Source organism: Podarcis erhardii (assembly GCF_964252035.2).
Source record: "Podarcis erhardii genome assembly, chromosome: 8".
NCBI classification, from domain to species: domain Eukaryota; kingdom Metazoa; phylum Chordata; class Lepidosauria; order Squamata; family Lacertidae; genus Podarcis; species Podarcis erhardii.
The window spans coordinates 65,924,862-65,945,748 of NC_138499.1; the positions used below are offsets into that span (position 1 = coordinate 65,924,862).

General features: G+C 42.0%; 1 protein-coding gene across 5 annotated transcripts in view; it reads right to left on the reverse strand.

The window, feature by feature from the left end:
- FARS2 (phenylalanyl-tRNA synthetase 2, mitochondrial) overlaps positions 1-20,887 on the reverse strand; it is a 210,955-nt gene that overhangs the window by 52,508 nt on the left and 137,560 nt on the right. For all 5 annotated transcript variants that reach the window (XM_081873106.1, XM_081873109.1, XM_081873108.1 and 2 more), the window contains one exon: positions 7,069-7,220. In XM_081873106.1, the coding sequence (XP_081729232.1) occupies positions 7,069-7,220 (152 nt within the window). The remainder of the gene's footprint in view (positions 1-7,068; positions 7,221-20,887) is intronic.

Below are 20,887 nucleotides of genomic sequence, written 5' to 3' on the forward strand. Positions count from 1 at the left end.
GATAAATAGGTACCACTCCAGCGGGAAGGTAAACGGCGTTTCTGTGCGCTGCTTTGGTTCACCAGAAGCGGATTAGTCATGCTGGCCACATGACCCAGAAGCTGTATGCCGGCTCCCTCGGCCAATAAAGCAAGATGAGCACCGTAACCCCAGAGTCGGCCACGACTGGACCTAATGGTCAGGGGTCCCTTTACCTTTACCCACCAGTTATCTTCTGCAAACTCCGCCCCTCCACCACTATCCTTGGTTTATTTCTGGTCTCTGAGCTTTAGCTGGGGAAACAACAGTTGTGGGAAGAGGATGTGGGAAAGAACTGTCAGGCAGAGGAAATGTTAAATATTCCCTCCTGGGCGTTGGTTTCCCTTTGCAAATGCTCGCCACCCCTATATGAACATTAACTTTACAAGGCAAGCACAAGTTTGGGGATCTCATGATCCCCTCCTTAAAGCTCATTTTGGCCAGTTGCATGCTAGTATGCTGGGTCCTGACGTGTACTACTAATGCAGGCAACAGTCTCCTTAGTCCAGAAAGACCAGCTGGGGAAAAAGACACATACACTGTACATCAGGGATAGCTTTTTGATGAAAGAATATAGCTCTCCCTTGTGCTGCGTGAATGCCAGCGACAACATTCACGTTCTTCTGATCTTTCTTCCCCTAAAGGTAATTGCAGGGCATGCATCCTTGGATGCAGGGATCACCATGGGAATTAGGGTATTTAACAAATCATACATGTCAGAGCTGCCTCTAGGTCCCAGCTCACAGAGGACCAACGCTAGCCAGTAATAACGTATAAAAGTCTTTATTGAAGGTTAGTTTCCATTTCCAAACCGCAGCGTGCAACTCTACGTCTTAGAAGCTAGACCGGCGAAGCTCCATCTGAGTCTCCGCCTCCTAGACACCAGTTTAAGACTCTAGCTTTACTCCACCTCTTCCGTTGTTCTTTCCTCCTCTGGGTCCTTCTGCCCCCTGGGGTTTCCTCCTTTCTGGACTCTTCTGACGCTGACCCCCCTGAGTCTTGCCCCTCCTTCCGGCAGGCTTTAGGACCTGGCTCCCTATCCGGGCTGCCTGCTGTGCCGCTCGCCTGTACATTTGAACTTGGCGCGCGCGCCCAGCCGGTAACTTTCCTCTTGACCGTTTCCCCGCTCTCCGATGGAGGCGTGGTCAATCCTGACTCATCTCCTCTCGCTGGTGGTGAGAACACTGGTCCCGATGCCTGGGACTCCTCCCCCCCACTGCGCTCTGGTGGGGAAGCTGGTCCTGATTTCCAACTGCTGCTCTGGGAGTCCCCGCTGGCCCCTTCCTTCTGGGGTTTCCCCCTTGGCACCCCCCTTGCCCTGGCCATCGGCGCTCCCTTCTGTGAATCTTCCGATTCGCTGGAGAGGCTCATGGAATCCCTCGGACCACTTTCATCTCCTGCGCTTCCCTCGGATTCCTCCCCCTCGCTCTCCATTTCCTCCCTCTCCTGTGCCTCTGCTCCTGAGCCCCTGACAATACACTAAACAGCTGACTCCTGCGGATGCTTGAATAAAACGAGCAGAGCACAGCTGCCACCCGTCATATGCCTCTTCGAACACTATCCTTCATTACAAGCACATTTGGACCTTCTCCTAACAAGCGCCAAGCACAGAGCATCGCTTTTACCTGGAAAGAGATTGCTTGAGCTCCCATCCCCTCAGAATCACTCATTTGTGATTATCGGTGCTGTGCGACATGAGAACATTAAGAAAAGCCCTGCTGGATGAGGCCAAAGACTCTTTCAATTGAACATCCTATTCTCGCAGAGGCCAACCAGATGCCCATAAGCATCTCACAAGGAGAGCCTGAGCACAAGGAGAGCCTGAGTGAGGAAGTGGAGACAGAAGTAGGAAAGGATGACCTCATCCTCATCCCGAGTTTTACAAGACACTGTCTAATCGTCACGAGGCAGAAGAAAAAGTGCAGCAGCAGCCAACCTCCTTGCCCCCTGACACCATAAAACCTTATGTAAATGATTAAGTGGAAGCAAAAATGCTAGTAGGTCACCTGGCTCAATAGGTTTCATTTCAGAATAAGACAACAAAACTCCATGTTTGCTGCATTAGTGCCTGTTACAGGTCTTGTCTGTCCCTTCTCCCACTTCTCCAGTCAGTCAGTCAGTCCGTCCGTCCGTCCGTCAGAACTCTTCTTGTCCTTAGTCCCCTGTGATGTTCTCCCACATTTTTTCTCTCATTAGCCCGTCTTTCCCTCAACTTCCTGAATACCGATGCCTTTTAATACTGTATATACTGATGTTAGTTACCAGTTAATGTGAACAAGCGGTACTATTAATAGAGATGTCTAGGCTGCTTTTCATTCCGACCCCTCAGGAAGCCCTTTAAGAACAACAGAACAAAATGCACTGGGCAAATTCTAAGGCGGAACGGGGGGGGGGGTTCCACATTTTTTCAGCATCTTAGGACATCATCTCCTTTGTTTGTGGGTTCATTATGGATGCTTACTAGTTTTTGCATTTTAAAAAATTCATTTTAAACTGAATTTAATGTTGTACTTTTAAATTATTGCAACCTAGTCTGGGACCTTATGGTGAAGGTAACAAATTGAAATAATAATAGTAGCAGCAAGTGTTAATCATTAATAAATTGCTACTACTGATGATGATGATGAGCTACCTTTGCCTTAAGAAATATAGTAATAATAATAGTAATATTAATAATGGGCTTCCTTTGTCTTAGCTACTCAGTTTCCTGGATCTCTTTTCACAGCTTTCCACCCCTGACCCACCCTCTCTTGATCGTACTACCCTCAGGCCTGTGTAAGGGGATTTTCCTTTGTCAAGTGGATATTTAAATCCACACATAAAATGCAGCAAGCTCCTGAGTTGAGCTCCATTCCCTGAGAAGCTAGGCTATTAAATAGCATCCCAAGATATTAATCAACATTCCAGGGCATCAAGGGAGTTCTATATCATTGTCTACAATGTACACTAGTATACTCTCCTGCCCACTTCAAAACTGGACGAATTGCCTGTTTCATTTGAACTTGAAACAAAGGAATTATGCCATAAATGTACATACCAACTTTTATTTTCTTTAGTTTTCAAGGGAAATAATCCAATTTCTTACACTGCTTGGAAGTAAGTGGCTGGGCTGGACCCATAACACAGGAATATTTCCTGCGTTGCAAGTTTCATGGCTCCACCGTAAAGTTTAAGGGAGATATTGCACTACAAGCAAACACAAAACATCAGTTGTGTAAAACCAAAGGCTTCCCCTTCGCTCCAAGCTTGGCCAATAAGATATGCTTTTATTTGAGCAAAGACGAGAATGATCTTGTGTATGAAAGGATACAGCTCATTAATAGAAAATCTCTATTCTCTGATGGCTGATGTCAAGCCTTCCCTGCTCTTTTGCTGGTGTTTTGTGTGTGAAGCTATTCCCATGACTTTGCTAGGTCAGCAGTTAAACGTAATACCAAAGAATCCCTTTGAAAATTGCTGTGTGCTTAGAGCGAGGAACAACAAGGTGCTGAAGGTGAAACTGATTAGGTTTTCATTTGTGTAATTCTAGTAGCAATGCTTCTTCATGATCTTGCATATTTTGCAAGGTAAAATTCAAGCAAGACATGTGGGTTTTTTTTATTAAAAAAAAAAACCCTCCCAAAACCACACTATTTGTAGCCATGATCTTTAAAAAAGAAAATTAAGCAGTGCAATGTGAGAGAAATTTGGGTAGGAGAAACTGCCTCATCTAGGAGTAATAAAACGAGAGGATCTCATACAAAACGGCTCTTAGAAGACATAAAAATAATAAAGCTATGAATGGATGGGATTGCCTTTAGAAGACAATATTAGCCAACATTTCCCACCCCTCCTCTCAAAATACATGAATTCAAGGATGAGACTGAGATCATTATATCCCAAGACTTGTAGCATACCCAAGGATTTTAAAATGCTAACATATCTAACTAAATAACAAGTGCTATTAGCTTTCCTTTCCCCAGTATTAATATTTGCTTTAGACAGTTACAAATGAGCAACTCTGCTTCAAGAAAGTAAACAAGCATATCACTCAAACCCAAAAAGAGATTTCTCTGTTCACTCCCCGTGCCTCTTCTCTTTTTTTAAAAAAAGACAACAGCGATGCAGCAGAAAAGCAGCAAAATCAATTTTGTTGCTTACTGTCTCCCCGATGCCTTTTCCAAGGTATTTTTAGTTGTTCTGATTAAAAATTTACTTCCTACGTACCACTGACAGCACAGTTCATTTCTGGATTAGAGTTTTATGTATTTCTTCCTAGCTCCTTCTGTATCTCTCTTTACCTAACCATGCAAAAAGAAGTATTCTTCCTGTCAGGCCTCGCAACGCAAGGCACAGTTTCCTGTACTGGATAAAGGAAATCTCAAACATAAAGATATTCTGCTTTATTGTGTGTAACAAAAAGAGACCGAAATATGTCTCTAAGAAGGTGGCACACTCTCCTTTGTTAGAAGCCAGATGGTCAACCTATCAGGAATGTTAGTGTATTGGATTTCCTACATCAGCAAGAGTTTGACTACATGACCCCAGAAATCCCTTCCGACTCTGCTTGAAGGGAGGGCTTGAGGTGAAGCTGTGATACCATGTCACCTTTTATTTCATGTGATAATTTTTATATCTAACTTAGAGCTAAGTATCTTTGAGCTAGTGCATTCACGTGAATAAATCTGGAAGTTCAAGAGGCAAACAACACATCACATACTGAGATGCATAACAAAGCTCCGATATTTTGTTTGTTTTTTTAAATGAAAAGCAGTTCGCTTGGAGTGGAAACAAGAGGAAAGAGCTGCCTGAGACTTTCCCCCATCAGTCATTTTCCCTCTCCACAGCCTAAGTTTCCCACACTCATAACACTTCAGTTCCTGTTCCTCCACTCATAAATGCCCCCCTCCCCAAGCTGCTCTTTATTTATTTTTAAATAAAAAATACAGTTGCATTGCAAACTAGTACTGTAGTTCACCTCTAAGCACAGATCAGTCATGTAACCCACAGAATGGCATTATGCAATTCATTCTCTCTCATCCTAAGCCACCGAGTGGCTGCCGAGACCACATAACACCGGTCCTGAAAGATCATCATTGGCTCCCAGTACGTTTCTGAGCACAATTCAAAGTGTTGGTGCTGACCTTGAAAGACCTAAACGGCCTTGGCCCAAGTATACCTGAAGGAGCATCTCCACCCCCATCATCCAGCCCAGACACGGAGATCCAGGACCTTCTGGCAGTTCCCTCGCTGTGAGAAGTAAGGTTACAGGGAACCAGGCAGAGGGACTTTTCGGTAGTGGCACCTGCCCTGTGGAATGCCCTCCCAGCAGATGTCAAGGCAATAAACAACTATTTTACTTTTAAAAGACAACTGAAGGCGGCCCTGTTAAGGGAAGAAGAAGAAGTGTTTGGATTTGATACCCCGCCTTTCACTCCCTTTAAGGAGTCTCAAAGCGGCTAACATTCTCCTTTCCCTTCCTCCCCCACAACAAACACTCTGTGAGGTGAGTGGGGCTGAGAGACTTCAGAGAAGTGTGACTGGCCCAAGGTCACCCAGCAGCTGCATGTGGAGGAGCAGAGACGCGAACCCGGTTCCCCAGATTACGAGTCTACCACTCTTAACCACTATACCACACTGGCTCTCAGTTTTTAAGTTTTTAAGTCTGACACTGTATAGTTTTTGATATTTGGTTGGAGGCCACCCAGGGTGGCTGGGGAGACCCAGTCAGATGGGTGCGGTATAAATAAATTATTATTATTATTATTATTATTATTATTATTATTATTATTATTATCAACTTCACAAGGTTGTTGTAAGAGGGATAAAGGGAGGCATGGACATACAGTGGTACCTCGAGTTACAAACACCTCAGGTTACAAACTCCGCTAACCTCGAAGAGTTACCTCGAGTTGAGAACTTTGCCCCAGGATGAGAATGGAAATCGTGTGCTGACGACGAAACGGCAGCAAGAGGCCCCATTACGTCTCTAGTTAAGAACAGTTTCAGGTTAAGAACGGACCTCCTGAACGAATTAAGTTCGTAACTAGAGGTACCACTGTATTTAGAAACTGGCAGCTTGAAGCTGGGACCCCTCTGAGGAGGCTGTTTTGCTATGGTGGCGTGTGAGCCAAGCCATTCACTTGCCTGCATTGCCTCACAACCGTGAATGAGGTGGTTTTCTGCATCCTATCATGGACTTGTTTTTTGTGTTTCACTGGAGAAGACTAATTTCAACATACAGTGGTACCTCGGGTTAAGAACTTAATTCGTTCCGGAGGTCCGTTCTTAACCTGAAACTGTTCTTAACCTGAGGAACCACTTTAGTTAATGGGGCCTCCCTCTGCCACCGCCGTGTGATTTCTGTCCTCATCCTGAAGCAAAGTTCTTAACCCGAGGTACTATTTCTGGGTTAGTGGAGTCTGTAACCTGAAGCGTCTGTAACCCCGGGTACCACTGTACACAGAAAAGCCTGCCAAATGGAAAATGGTCACTGTGGAAAGCAATTTAAACCAGCCCCATTTGACAGACATACACTCTCTGTTGGCCTTCAGACCCACAGTTCACATGCACAGGGTCCACTTTCATTATAACGTTTCATAGAAGGTTCTGTTGTGCCAAACTCCAGATATTCCTTCATGGAAAACTCAAAATTTCTTCCTAGTCCTTGGGCATTTTCTCTTTGCCTCTCTGCCCCGAACCTATTCTCCTGCATCTTATTTTCCTTTCTTCCTGTCCTTGTTACTTGAACATCTTAACTCAAGTCCATTAATACCAATACATTTCCTGCTCAACCAATGCTAATCCCAATGACTTCTCAAGCGAATATAAATTTCCTTTAGCTTGCTCTTCCTTATTTTTCCCCTTTCTGCTTGATCCAGCCATGCAAATACCAACTACTTTTAAAAAAACCACTTCACTAAATTTACAAAATTTGCACCTAAACTTTGGCCTAGTCTTATCACGTTTGAACACTATATGCTTTTGGCAAACCTGTAAGTTTTTACAGGCACCTTTCATCATAAACATCAAACTGGGGGAGGGGGGGAGAGGGATATATGTCCAACTTACTTTGGATGTGTATATTCATCTATGAGGTGAACTTTTTCCACCACATCTCCTCCAATGGTTCGAACTAAATCATAGAAGTCATTTTTGGAGTATTTTTCAGACGGCAGCCAGAAAGAGATAGCGTTGATCACAGGAGGATATTTGCTGAGAGGCTAAAAAGCAACAACAAAAAGGTAATATTGTAGTTATGAAACAGCACTGAAGTGAGTTTTCCAATGGTGTAATAACGTTAATTGATTTCACATTCTATGGTAATTGTATGGAGGACAATTTCTCAAACAGTATATAAGGACATGAGCAGACCAGTACAATTACAGAGCATTTTCTACAAAAACAGAAAAAGTAGCTCTTTACTCACAGGTACTTTTTCACCCAGCTCTGCCACAACCCAAGTCAGCTCATGTGTCCTTACGTACTGTTTGAGAGAAACTTCTCCATAAATATTTGCTATGGTCATGGCAGGCAGCCATGGGTGCGAATGTGTGTTTCAATGTCTTTTAAGTTTAATATGCATTTTAAGGTCTTTGTGTGATAGGTGCCGAAATGGAAATCTACGGGCACTCTCTGAAGAGAATGTATATCACCTCACTGAAAATTATGCAGAGTTCACCGGCGGCATTAAAAACAGATGAACATCTAGACATGAAAATTTAATGGGCAGATCAGTCATCCACACAACCTTTCCGAAAAACAGAATATATCAACACACAGAGGCACTCTCTTGTGTGAACTCTTTTGCAAGTGCACATGTGAGCTCTCAATGTCATTACTGGAAATGGCGTAGAATCACACCCTTCGGCCAGGTTACAAAAAAAAGACCTTTACGTCTTGATTTTACTAGAGAGGCCATCTGCTGCTGAAGAGACTAGCTTGCATTTAGATGGCACAGGGGCTTGTCTCTTTGACAGCAGGAAAGGAGATGCTTCAGTGAAACCAGAAAGCAAAGCTCAGGCTGAGCACATAGCTCTCTCCCATGACACTTTTCTCTTCATGCCAGGTCCCCCCACAAACCACAATTCACTTATATATTTATTTGTTTATTTAAAAATACCTATAACCCTCCCTACATCTATAGATACAAGGACGGGGTGCAAAACATAAAGCAAACAACTATACTACAAGCAGCTGTAAAACAATAAAAACAAATAAAGGCAGCTAAGACAACAAAACAACTTTCCTCCAGGTTTAAGAGTAAAAATACAGAAGGGGTTTTGCCAAACGTTTTTTACTGATTTTGCAATAATATAACTAAATGAACATGGTAACTTTCATACAAAGAAAATTGTGAACATGCCCCCTCTCCTCTTGCTAGAAGCTTAGTAAGTATTCAGATTCAGATTCTGTTTTTTGATCTTCACTTCTGTTTGCTTACTATATATTTTTGTAGTTGCTTCAACAGGGGTCTTATATGTTATATCACCAGAGTCTTTGGCAACCAAAGGAGAAAAGACACACATGAGCATAGCTTTGACAAAGAGAAAGCAATTAGGAAGTCGAGGTCCACACTGATGCAGCCAACAAAGTATTCTCCATTTTGGACACATTAACATATGTAACAAATTGGCATCAACTGGCATAGAAAGCATCTGTTTCTTTCCTCCTTTCGATACTGCTACATCATGGGTTATTTTCTCTGCAAGTGCTATTCTCCATGCATTCTTAAACCATAGATCTAACCCTATACCTTGTACATTTCATCACGTTTGGCCTATGGTGTTTGGTTTGGAACACAGAAGTTAAGCAGGACTTCAGTGTAATAGCTCTGAAACACAGAATTCTTAGTCACCACGTTCCCCTCATAATTCATTTTACACAGAGAATCTGTTGAATGCTGAACCTTCCCCACCCCTCCATTTTTTCCACGCAAGACCCTGTCGTTCTGGTTTTTAAAACTGTTTTATTCTCCAGCAAGGCGGTGAAAATCCAGCAGATACGTGAAGGCTAAAACTGGCAAACATTTTTTCATTTTTTTTCTTTTTTGATCCCATAGGTTTTGCATGTTTATTTACTTTTTGTTTATATAATACAGAAAAAAAACAAAAAAAAGAAATAAAAAAGATTGAAAACAATCCAAAAACATTGAAAACTAATATTACACCATATAATACTCTCCCCCCCACCCACAGCTTCCCTCCACTACAATTCAACTTCTTTGAATCTCTATTTCCACCTTTATCTTTGCATTCTCCAAATGTATCATTCTTTATATTTCTTTTATCTCTTCTCTTTTCCAATCCATAGATATGCTTTACTTTTTTATTCTAGGCATATTAGCATATCTTTCTTAGAACAATATTTTAACATATAATCTTCGAAACATTTCCATTCCTTTTTAAATTTTGATTTGACTGATATCTTATGATTGAGGTTAGCTTTGCCAGTTCTAAATATTCATTTGATTTGCAAATCTACTCCTCTTTTGAGGGCAAGATTTGAGATTTCCATTTAGAAGCAATCACTACCCTGGCAAAACTGGCAAACATTTTCTGTTCCTCCATCACTCCTACCCTGCAAATGTTTCAGCCCAAACGAGAAATTACATTAAGACATGGCTGCTGGTGCAACCTGCAGTTTTGCCCTTAAAATGCACTGCCAAATTATCCTTAGGCGCATCAAGCGTATACAGATTTCCTTACTTTGTTGTTGTTTTTCCCGCCCACAGCAGCTGATGTGCTGTCCTGATTAATACAATATATTATCTCAATAAGAAAATTGTATTTTACGCCTGGAAAATGCTTTATGACAGAATAGTGAAATCCTAAGTGAATACCTGATAAAGCAATAAACCTGTAAGAAGGGCAAATTTACGGTGCAGTGATTAATACAGATCTGGCTGCACATGACGCAAACACTTTAATGAATATCTGATAAGGAATACTGTGAGAGTTTTAAATTAACAGCCCCACAGCGATCCCAATTGTGAATCACAAATGATTATCCAACTTGTTACATGAATAAACTTGTCAAACAAATTCATCGCCTGGATAGCAATTTCGAAACTCAACTCTCGATAAAGCCATCACACCGGTGCTCTTGATGAAATGCCAGTGTCCATGAGAGATGCTTCTCCCGTTAACACCAACGCCACTGTTGCATGTTAAAGAGTTTCTACAGATAATGTATGGCCACAAAGCTCATGTGAACTGGTTGATTTATATTATCAATGCAATAAAGCACTGGCATGATCGAGGCAGTATTTTTATAGCAAAAATAAAAATAAAAATATTTTTTCTACTGTACACAATTGTATGCCCCAAGGTATGTATTTCACATTTACATGTATGAGATTTATGAACCACGTGTGTACGCACACAGTTTAAATTTCCTTGATGACTTATTTATAAAATCATTTTTAACCCCACCTCTTGCTCCCTCCCTTATTCCTATGCGGCCCTAAAGGCGGCTCACAACACATCAAAAACGTAATACAATTAATTTACTGTAAGCAGCAAAGGAGGCAGGGAAAAGAAGCATCTTGGAAAGTCAGTTTTAAAAACTGTGTTAAATTTGAATTAATTTGCTGTTAATTTGTTTTTAAAAATGGAAAACCAATAAAAATTAATTGGACAAAAAACAACAACCTTAATACAATTAAAGCAAAGCAAAACTTTAAAAGCCAATAAAATATAATTCCAAACAGGAAGTGGTGGGCAAGGGCAGGGTGAGAGAAAGAACCTAAAAAACCAACCAAGAGTGGTCAACTAGACCTGTTGCTTCAAGGATTATTTCAGTGTTGCTATCCAGTCTCTTGGTGTGTTGGGTTTTTCGCAGGAGAGGGCGGAGCGGGTGAGGGAAATTCAGTTGGGGAAGTTGAATTTGTAGCAGCAGCATGGGGGTGTGTGATTAACTGCTTCCCCACCCATGAGAGAAAAAGGAAGATGCTTATGAAGTGGTCTGCTGTTGCTCGAATGAACACTTAGATGGGTATTAAAAAGTCTCAAGTCCTTTTTGCTCAAAAGAGAGAGAGAGAGAGAGAGAGAGAGAGAGAGAGAGAGAGAGAGAAGAGTGGCTGTTTGACCTGAGCTGATGACACTGCTGTAGTGTATGAATGATAAATAAATAAATAAGAAATAACCACAACAAATGCTCTTCAAATACAGTGGTACCTCGGGCTTCAGGTTACATACGCTTCAGGTTACAGACTCCGCTAACCCAGAAATAGTACTTCAGGTTGAGAACTTTGCTTCAGGATGAGAACAGAAATCGTGCTCCGGCGGTGCAGCGGCAGCAGGAGGCCCCATTAGCTAAAGTGGTGCTTCAGGTTAAGAACAGTTTCAGGTTAAGTACAGACCTCCGGAACAAATTAAGTACTTAACCTGAGGTACCACTGTACACAGCTTGCTTTTTAACACTGTCATCTGGAATTTATCCTAGAACCAGCATCAGAACCTTGCTTGCTGTAAATCCCAATCTCTTCTGATCCCACCCACTACCCCCGTTACCATGCCTGGGTATAGCCAATCAGAATGTCGGCGGTTCGAATCTCCGCGACGGGGTGAGCTCCCATTGCTCTGTCCCAGCTCCGGCCAACCTAGCAGTTCAAAAGTATGCTAGTGCAAGTAGATAAATAGGCACAGCTACGGCAGGAAGGTAATCGGCGTTTCCATGCACTCTGGTTTCCATCACGGTGTCCCGTTGCACCAAATGTGGTTTGGTCTTGCTGGCCACATGACCCGGATAGCTGTCTGTGGACAAATGGACAAATGTCTGTGGACAGGCTCTGTCGGCCTGAAAGTGAGATGAGTGCCACAACCCCATAGTCACCTTTGACTGGACCTAACCATCCAGTGGTCCTTTACCATTACAGTGGTACCTCGGGTTAAGAACTTAATTAGTTCCAGAGGTCCATTCTTAACCTGAAACTGTTCTTAACCTGAAGCACCACTTTAGCTAACGGGGCCTCCTGCTGCCGCCACACTGCCAGAGCACAATTTCTGTTCTCATCCTGAAGCAAAGTTCTTAATCCGAGGTACTATTTCTGGGTTAGCGGAGTCTGTAACCTGAAGCATATGTAACCTGAAGCGTATGTAACCTGAGGTACCATTGTACCTTTATAGCCCTGAATAGAGCAAGATCAATTGATTTTTAAAACAAACATAAATGATTTACAACACATGAAAACAGAATTCCTTGCATGATTTAATGCTGGCGTTGGAGTTTTGTGCTTTCAACAGTTTGTGACAGGCAGAAATTCAATGGGATAAGACTCTCCTAGTACAGTGGTACCTCGGGTTAAGTACTTAATTCGTTCTGGAGGTCCGTTCTTAACCCGAAACTGTTCTTAACCTGAAGCACCACTTTAGCTAATGGGGCCTCCTGCTGCCGCAGCACTGCCAGAGCACGATTTCTGTTTTTATCCTGAAGCAAAGTTCTTAACCTGAAGCATTATATCTGGTTACAGATAGGTAGCCGTGTTGGTCTGCCATAGTCAAAACAAAATAAAAAAATTCCTTCCAGTAGCACCTTAAAGACCAACTAAGTTAGTTCTAGGTATGAGCTTTCGTGTGCATGCACACTTCGGGTTAGCGGAGTCTGTAACCTGAAGCGTATGTAACCCGAGGTACCACTGTATAGGAATACAATTATGGGGAAGGCTTTACCTGCTGACATTCCATCCGAAAGACATCTTAGTGCTTGTGTCTGGCCCACAATTTACCTTGGGACCCTCCACTCCAGCCACAAAACAGGATACAAATCTGCATGACACAAAGTGTGTGCAAAGGTGACACATGTTTGTTCTCTCTTTTGCAGGTGGGGCAATCTTCCTACAGCGTACCAAACCTAGGAAACCCACTTCTCCATATAATATAACAGCTAAGACCAATCTGTTAATTCAACTCATGTCCCCAGCATTCTCCTAGGGTTAAGGCACTCCTTTGTGCTTTTATTGCACCAATTTCTACCTTTTTCTAATTAAATAGCTTCCTAGGAGGAAACTATTAGGACATCAAAATTCATGCCAGATGCAAAATACACACCTCCTGAGCAATTGCCAGCACAAATATTGCTGTTTAAAATTTACAGCGCAGTGTAAAACAAAGGCAAATCTCTGTCATCATTCAATTTGAGCAGAAAAGTCCCACTAGTCATATATAGCTAAACAGATTTCCTCTCCTGGTTGCTAAGGCCTCGCAATCTAGGAAAACGTGACTCGTGATCCTGCATACATCTTCATATGCAAAAATTATGGGGGAAAGAAACAAAATGAACCCAGGAATGCACAGGGCACCTGTAAAATCTTCTCTGGGCCAGTGACGGAGCTGCAGTAATAGTTTGAGAAGTCACCAAGGCAACTTCTAAATGTGGTTTAGTGGATTTCACCACCACCATCACCAGATGCTTCTTCACTGCACTGGACATTGCTATAGCTATAGTGAAAATTAGCCTTCGGGTCGGTGGGTAAGATACGCCCAGCCTTCTTTAAGCCAGTATATGGCATCATCAAATTATGCTCCCTAAGAGGTCATTCCGAAAGGTTTCAAATGCTCTGTTCAGCAACTGGCCTAAGCTCAGAAGTGGTGGCTGTGACTTGCTAATTGGGATTCTCATAATATCCACATCCCTTCGGTTTCCTAGAAAATGTGTGCCCCTTGCCACACGGTGGCAAGGTGATGCAACCTGGTAGAAGTCAACCACATTAGTTGTATGACAGCGTGGAAACAGTGAACTTTGTTGAACTGGGAGCACAGAGTGGGGTTGTTAAAGCCTCTCCCACTTGCTCTTCCCATCTGCAATTGATTGCTGTCCCCATGCCACCCAGCTCATGACAGATCAGCTAGGCCAGGGGTCAGCAAACTTTTTCAGACTATTTTTTTTTTGGGGGGGGGTATGAACAAATTCCTATGCCCCACAAATAACCCAGAAATGCATTTTAAATAAAAGCACACATTCTACTCATGTAAAAACACACTGATTCCCGGACCGTCTGTGGGCCGGATTGAGAAGATGATTGCGCTGGATCCGGCCCCCAGACCTTAGTTTGCCTACCCATGAGCTAGGCAGTATGGACAGATGAGCAGAGCTCCCCAGGGCTTGGGAGGCCTGTGAGGGCTTGGCAGGCCTCACAGAATGGCTGAGGGTCAGGGGTTGCATTTGGAAACTGCACCAGCATAATTTAATAAAAAAGCAAGCATCTACAATATGCGTAAGGCTGTAATTTAGTGCTGACCATCGACCTAGGCTTCATTACACTGGACTTCACACACCCTCAAATAATAACTGCTTGCATTTCTGAAGCTTAACAAACAAATGAATTAAAGGTGTATCACATTTGGAGTTGTGGTTTTTTGGTCTTTTTTTTTTTTTTGCATCCAATAGCAAAGTTGAATGGGAGTTTTAACTGCCATTTGCACACTTCCCTTCTGAATTCCACGTACCGGTATATCTGGTGGCAGATTTTAACAGGTCAGCTAAGGAAGGGAACCAACAAAATAATCCTGGTTGGACTCAGGGCTTAAGTCAGTTCTGGCTTGTGATCTAGAAGCAAAACAAAACTATCTAGTGCACCACCTTAGCCTACTACTGTAGTGGGTAAAGTACTCAAAATATTCCTTCAATAAATCCATTATCAGGATTTATTTACATTTACAGTGGTACCTCGCAAGACGAAATTAATCCGTCCCGCGAATCTCTTCGTCTTGCGGTTTTTTTTTTTCTTGCGAAGCACGGCTATTAGCGGCTTAGCAGCTATTAACGGCTTAGCGGCTTTAAGAAAAAGGAAACAAACTCGCAAGAATTCACAAGCCGTTTCGTCTTGCGAAGCAAGCCCATAGGGAAATTCGTCTTGCGGAACGACTCAAAAAACGGAAAACTCTTTCGTCTAGTGAGTTTTTCCTCTTGCGAGGCATTCGTCTTGCGGGGCACCACTGTACCAGGGTCAGGACGGGAGGACACTGGACTTAATGGAGCTCACTTATGAGAAAACATGTACTTAAGACTGACTTTTAAAAAGAAAAAGAAAAAATGCAACTAGAAAACTGCCTGATGTTAAAAGCAATATACGCAGAGGATGATCTCGCATACTGAGATCATCGCATACTGAGGGGATTTTTCTTCTTCTTTTTGTGAGGGAGAGTAGTGTGTGCTGTGTGCCCAGAAATACATTTCTCTTCTCCCCATTCCTTATAAGTGAGTGCAGGTTGTGTTTGGAACAGGGAGGGAGGTTTTGCCCTCCCCTCCTTGCAAACGTTGTCCAAAACTGTTAAAAGTGATTCACTTAAGTGGGAGAAACCACAGTGGCGTATCTGAAGACACAACTGGAGCACCTGGTACCTGACCCATTGCCACCAGTCCTTATGTATTAATCTTAATGTTATCTGCACAATCCTAGGTGCCATTTTTCTTGGTCACTGAGAAGCGTGACAGAATGTTGGGAGCTTTTATGGAGATGCTAATCTAGAAGGGCCTTTATATATGCAAATATATCTCAGCGACAGATATTGCTCTATGGATTACTTAAGCATTCAATGCAACCATTATACGTTACCTTTCGGAATAATAATAAAGACTTCGCTTTATGTAGTCAAGGATTTTTTATATGTATTCATTTATGAGCTGTTTGCTGAAAGAAGTCTCAGAGGCAAAACTCTTGAGTGGATAAAAATTTAGAGTGCATTCTGCACTGTGGCACATTTACTTTTTGAAATGGCCCTGCTTTCCTTAGGTACTACTTAAAGAAGCATTAGGACTTAACCACAGTTGAATTTGGTTTTGTTTTTGAGAATAAAGAATTAAAGTATCACCCATGCCACAGAATTATGCCACTGGAATTGAATATGTGTATATTTATTTTGAATCCAGAGGTAAGATTATCACTTGAAACAAATTGGATCGACATTCTATTAGAATGTACAAAATCTGCTTTTTGGGTAAAAAAAAATATCCAAACAAATTGAAGGGCAGTGAGGGCAAATAGGGTAATTGGCAGGGAGAGTAGAAGGAAAACAACACCATGATGAAGCAACAGCCAAGGGAACGAAGGGGCAGCACAGCCGTGTGAACATTTGGCATGTTGAGTATTTTTCAGTATCTGTCAGTCTGCATCAATTGTGCTCCTTTCAAAGCACATATCAAATTTAGAGAATATTGACACAGCACTAATATATTGTCTCTTTGTGAATTGGACCTGAACTTTGATACATTTGATTTTTCTTTTGTCTCCTGCTGTTCTGATAACAAGCTTTCTGCATTTCCTAATCATATGCACTCATTCTTCCTGGAATTTCAGACCTGGGTTACTTCTTCACTAAAATATGGACAACCCTAGCACACATTGTCAAAAGGAAAAGAAATAAAAAACACCTTAGAGATGTGATCGTGACTTTTTTTTAATATTAAAACCATGGTTTATATCCTGCCTTATTGCAGAAGCTAACACCAAAAAAATATAAAAATTGTGGTGGTGAAATTGTGGGGGGATCATTGATTTCTGGCCTGTAATGTAGCTGGACTTAGCATTGACTAAAAGAAGGCAGGAAATAGCATATGGGAAATGGGGGCAATGGGGGGATTTCATTATAAGCAGGAGGAAAGCTAATAATTAATAACAGATGGTAATAAATGATTTATGTGAGAGTATATTGGGGTTTCTCAGAAATAAATGAAGGTCTTGGTCACATAAGATACAAACAGCTTTCAACATGTGTCTATTGGCTGGCACATCTGGGCAAAGAAATGAAGAGCCCTTTTATTTAAAATGTAGAAATACAAGATGGGTTTTTAGCTACTTACAAAATTTGGGCTTTTCCTGTACTCTACCATCTGTTCTGCTATGAGAAGCAACCACAATGGTCTTATAAAACACAATGGAGAGAAACAAGTTAACTGTGAAATGAAACTTGGTACAATCAGAGTTACATAAAGTAGATTTATGTTCAGCAAGGCACCTTTAAATATGTGCCTGGCCAGAGCAGGACAGCACAGTGTACCTTAAAAGTTAAAGCATAAACCTTCCTGCTTCAGTTATAAACATACTTGGGAATCTGTGATGGCAGCCTCCACCCAAGATATGGGGGGGGGGGGGTTGTGCAAAGATACGGATGCAGAGAAATCATCAGAAATGGATATTTTCCTTTGATCTCGTAACGCTAGCTATTCCAAGGGACACAACATAACGAAGTTCATCTAGGATAGAAGGGATGATGCGATCTGGTGCAATTTTTTAGAACTTTTGGGTGACTGACACCTAGGCTTAATATTGACGCAACCAAGTCCTTAGAATGAAGTAACTCCCCTATAATCAGAAGGGGAGGCCCTGATGGGGCTGCTGCAACTGGCTGCAGTTGGCCCTGACCCATCATAGGGCACTGGACCTCTACTAAGAAGGAGGAACTGCTTCTACGATGTTTATCTGCATGTGATGCTTAATGGTACCCAGGAAACTTAGGTGCCACCTTTCTTCTTGGCTAAGGTGTGCTGCCAGTCCAGTGTCTCACTTCCTTCCTTTAAAGGTAAAGGAACCCCTGACCATTAGGTTCAGTCGTGGCCGACTCTGGGGTTGCGGTGCTCATCTTGCTTTTTTGGCCGAGGGAGCCGGCGTACAGCTGCCGGGTCATGTGGCCAGCATGACTAAGCCACTTCTGGCAAACCAGAGCAGCACATGGAAACGCCGTTTACCTTCCCGCTGGAGCAGTACCTATTTATCTATTTGCACTTTGACGTGCTTTCTAACTGCTAGGTTGGCAGGAGCAGGGACCGAGCAACAGGAGCTCAGTCCATCGCGGGGATTCGAACCGCTGACCTTTTGATTGGCAAGTCCTAGGCTCTGTGGTTTAACCCACAGCGCGACCTGTGTCCCAAAAGGAAAAGGACCCCTGGGCGGTTAAGTCCAGTCAAAGGCGACTATGGGGTTGCAGTGCTCATCTCACTTTCAGGCCGAGGGAACCGGTGTTTGTCCACAGACAGCTTTCCGGGTCATGTGGCCAGCAAGACTAAACTGCTTCTGGCACAACAGGACACTGTGATGGAAAGCAGAGCTCATGGAAACACTGTTTACCTTCCCGCTGGAGTGGTACCTATTTATCTACTTGCACTTTGAGGTGCTTTCGAACTGCTAGGTTGGCAGGAGCAGGGACCGAGCAATGGGAGCTCAATCCACTGCGGGGATTCGAACCGCCGACCTTCTGATCGGCAAGCCCTAGGCTCTGTGGTTTAACCCACAGCGCCACTCGTGTCCCTTTTCCTTCCCTTACTATGCTTCATTTCTACCCTCTGTGCATAGAGTCCACTGCCCATGGAGGATGACAACTTGCGTAATGGAGAGCAGCTGAGGTTGCAGGGCAGCAAATGGCCCTGTTTGCGCTCACACAATGCTTATTGCATTGCTTCAGTTCCCTCTTGCAAATGTAGGATTCATTTAGATTATGGTTGCATTTTTAAAGGAAGGCTTTTCATTCCTGATAGCATCTGGTCAATCATTATTAAGTCGTGTATTTCTTAGGAACAGTTGGGACGTCTGCTAATTTTACATGATATGCTCCCTATTAAAGCACATCTAGGGGTTTTATTTTCCCAGAAAGAATACTGAATGGAATTCTTACGAGCAAACCAGTATAAATACAATTTCATCAAAATCAGGACTGAAATCTTTGTGTTATGCATTTTTCCTGTAGTCAACACCTAACTCTGAACAAAACTGGACTCTAAGTCACGATCTGGATGTTTGCTGGACTGCTGCATTGTGATTTTGATTGTTTGCTAAGCTTTTCAATTTCAGCGCTGTCTTTTATTTTCAAACGCTTGCTAAACAGCATTTTAAATTGCTCCTGAATCTTTTAAAAATGCTTCTGAAGGGCATTTAAAAATAACTATTTTGTGCTAATAATGAATTATTGCTTCAAAACAAACGATTAGAAACACTGCCGTAACATCTGCCAATAGTGTAATATGTGATTTGTGCTAGCTAGCTAGCAGAAACTGACAAAGGAGTGATTTTGACAACTGACATGCCCAGGTCATGATAAACTATGGTTTACTGAGACTTGAGAGAATGCACTTGATTCACTCCCCTGCCCCTAAGCATCAGCAACAAACTACAATATCTGGCTTAGTACTATGTCCAAACCAAGGACTATAACTTGTTTCAGTCAAAGAAACCATATTTGGTAAGCCAAGAACAAACCTTGGCTTCAAATCATGTTTTGTTAGGAGTGTGAAACAAACCACAGCCTTCAGTTTGGATATACTGCTAAGCCAGGGACCATGGTTCATAGTTCCTATTCATGTGAGGAGTGAAGAGAAAGCTGTCTAAACATTCACAGTAAACCAGTAACTGCGATTTACCATGACATGCAAGTACAGCCAGTGTTAGCTACTCATGAGATGCCTCTTTCAAATGGTTCCTTGGCCATATACTCTGTAGTAATGGCATGTCACAGTTTGTTATCCAGAAAGCTTGTTTTGAGTTGCATCTGTGAGAACAGGACTCCACAGGAATCTAGGAGGAAGTCTGGAGCTAGCAAAGTCATATGTATCATTTTCTCATATTTACTTGGTGGGTTTAATTCCACTCTATTCAGTGGGCTCAGAGTTGCTTGTTCCCAAATCATTATCAAATTAAATGAAATGATTTGAGGGATAAAAGAGGCTAAATGAAATTTTAAAAAAATGATTCTTTATAGCCATAAAACCTATTGAAACAACAATCTTGAACAACCATATCTTATTGTACACAATCTGTTGCAATAAGCATCAAACTGGGGGTAAAAGGGCAGAGTCAGCGACTTGTTTGTACTCTGTTACACATAAGGAGAACCAAAAGTGGTTTATCATTTAATCCTTTAATACCAGCCAATAAAATAAAAATTGCTTACAGCAGCTATATCAAGCAGTGTTCAACCATAAGGCCATTCTATACTGTCTACAACTTGACTTTTCAGTGATCTTGGAATAGAAAACCAATCTTTTGAATGATTCGATGCATGTCCATACCACAAATCATCATTCCATGCCAAAGCAGTTTTCAAAGTTTCCCCCAACCACCTTTTCCACAAGACAACAGTCCCGTGAAGAAAGAATGTGCATTTAACTTCATGGATTTGGTCTTGAGTCACAATCAGACAGTATGCGAGGTGCATTTACAAAACTAAGTTCACTCACAGAAACCCATGGTAGAGGTCAATTGGATGCCACCATATAAATATGACTGGTGCTGACTGTCTTTTACCCCCAGTTTGGAATGTGTGCTTAAATGTACTTTAGGTTGCCTGAAGAGTTCTCACAACTTTATAGAACCAAGTGGCACACGTGTGGAATACATTTTCACTGAGTTGAATCCTACAGACAGAAACTGCAGCCAAATAATTCAGTTCTAAAATAATATATCTTACTTCCGATGTATAAGGCTCGGGATTCTTTGGTACATGCCTAGATACTCTCACAAGTATATGCAAACCCAGATATACTCACTTCATACATATCCTCAATTACAATCAAGCTAATGAGCCAATAAATCAAATCACAGGCTGAACCTCATTATTTTAGGCATCCAAGTTCAATTTGCTTACTAATGGCTGCATGGCTGCTTTTAATAGATGTGCTATTAAAAAGTAAACATAATGAATGAGTAACTATTTAGGCATCATTACCCTATAAAGATGAAAAATTTCAAAGAATGCAGAACCCATGGAAGCTACTTACTTTTTTTTTAATCGTGGAAAAATGCTAATCATAAACTCAGATCGCAAACGTAAATTACACAGAGGAAAAGAGCTACTAAAAACATCACCAGGTCTATCTCAACTTCATATTGATGTTGAATGAGCTGAAATGGCTAGTTTGTACACACATAGTTGTTTGTCCTGAAACGAACAGTACAGATGAG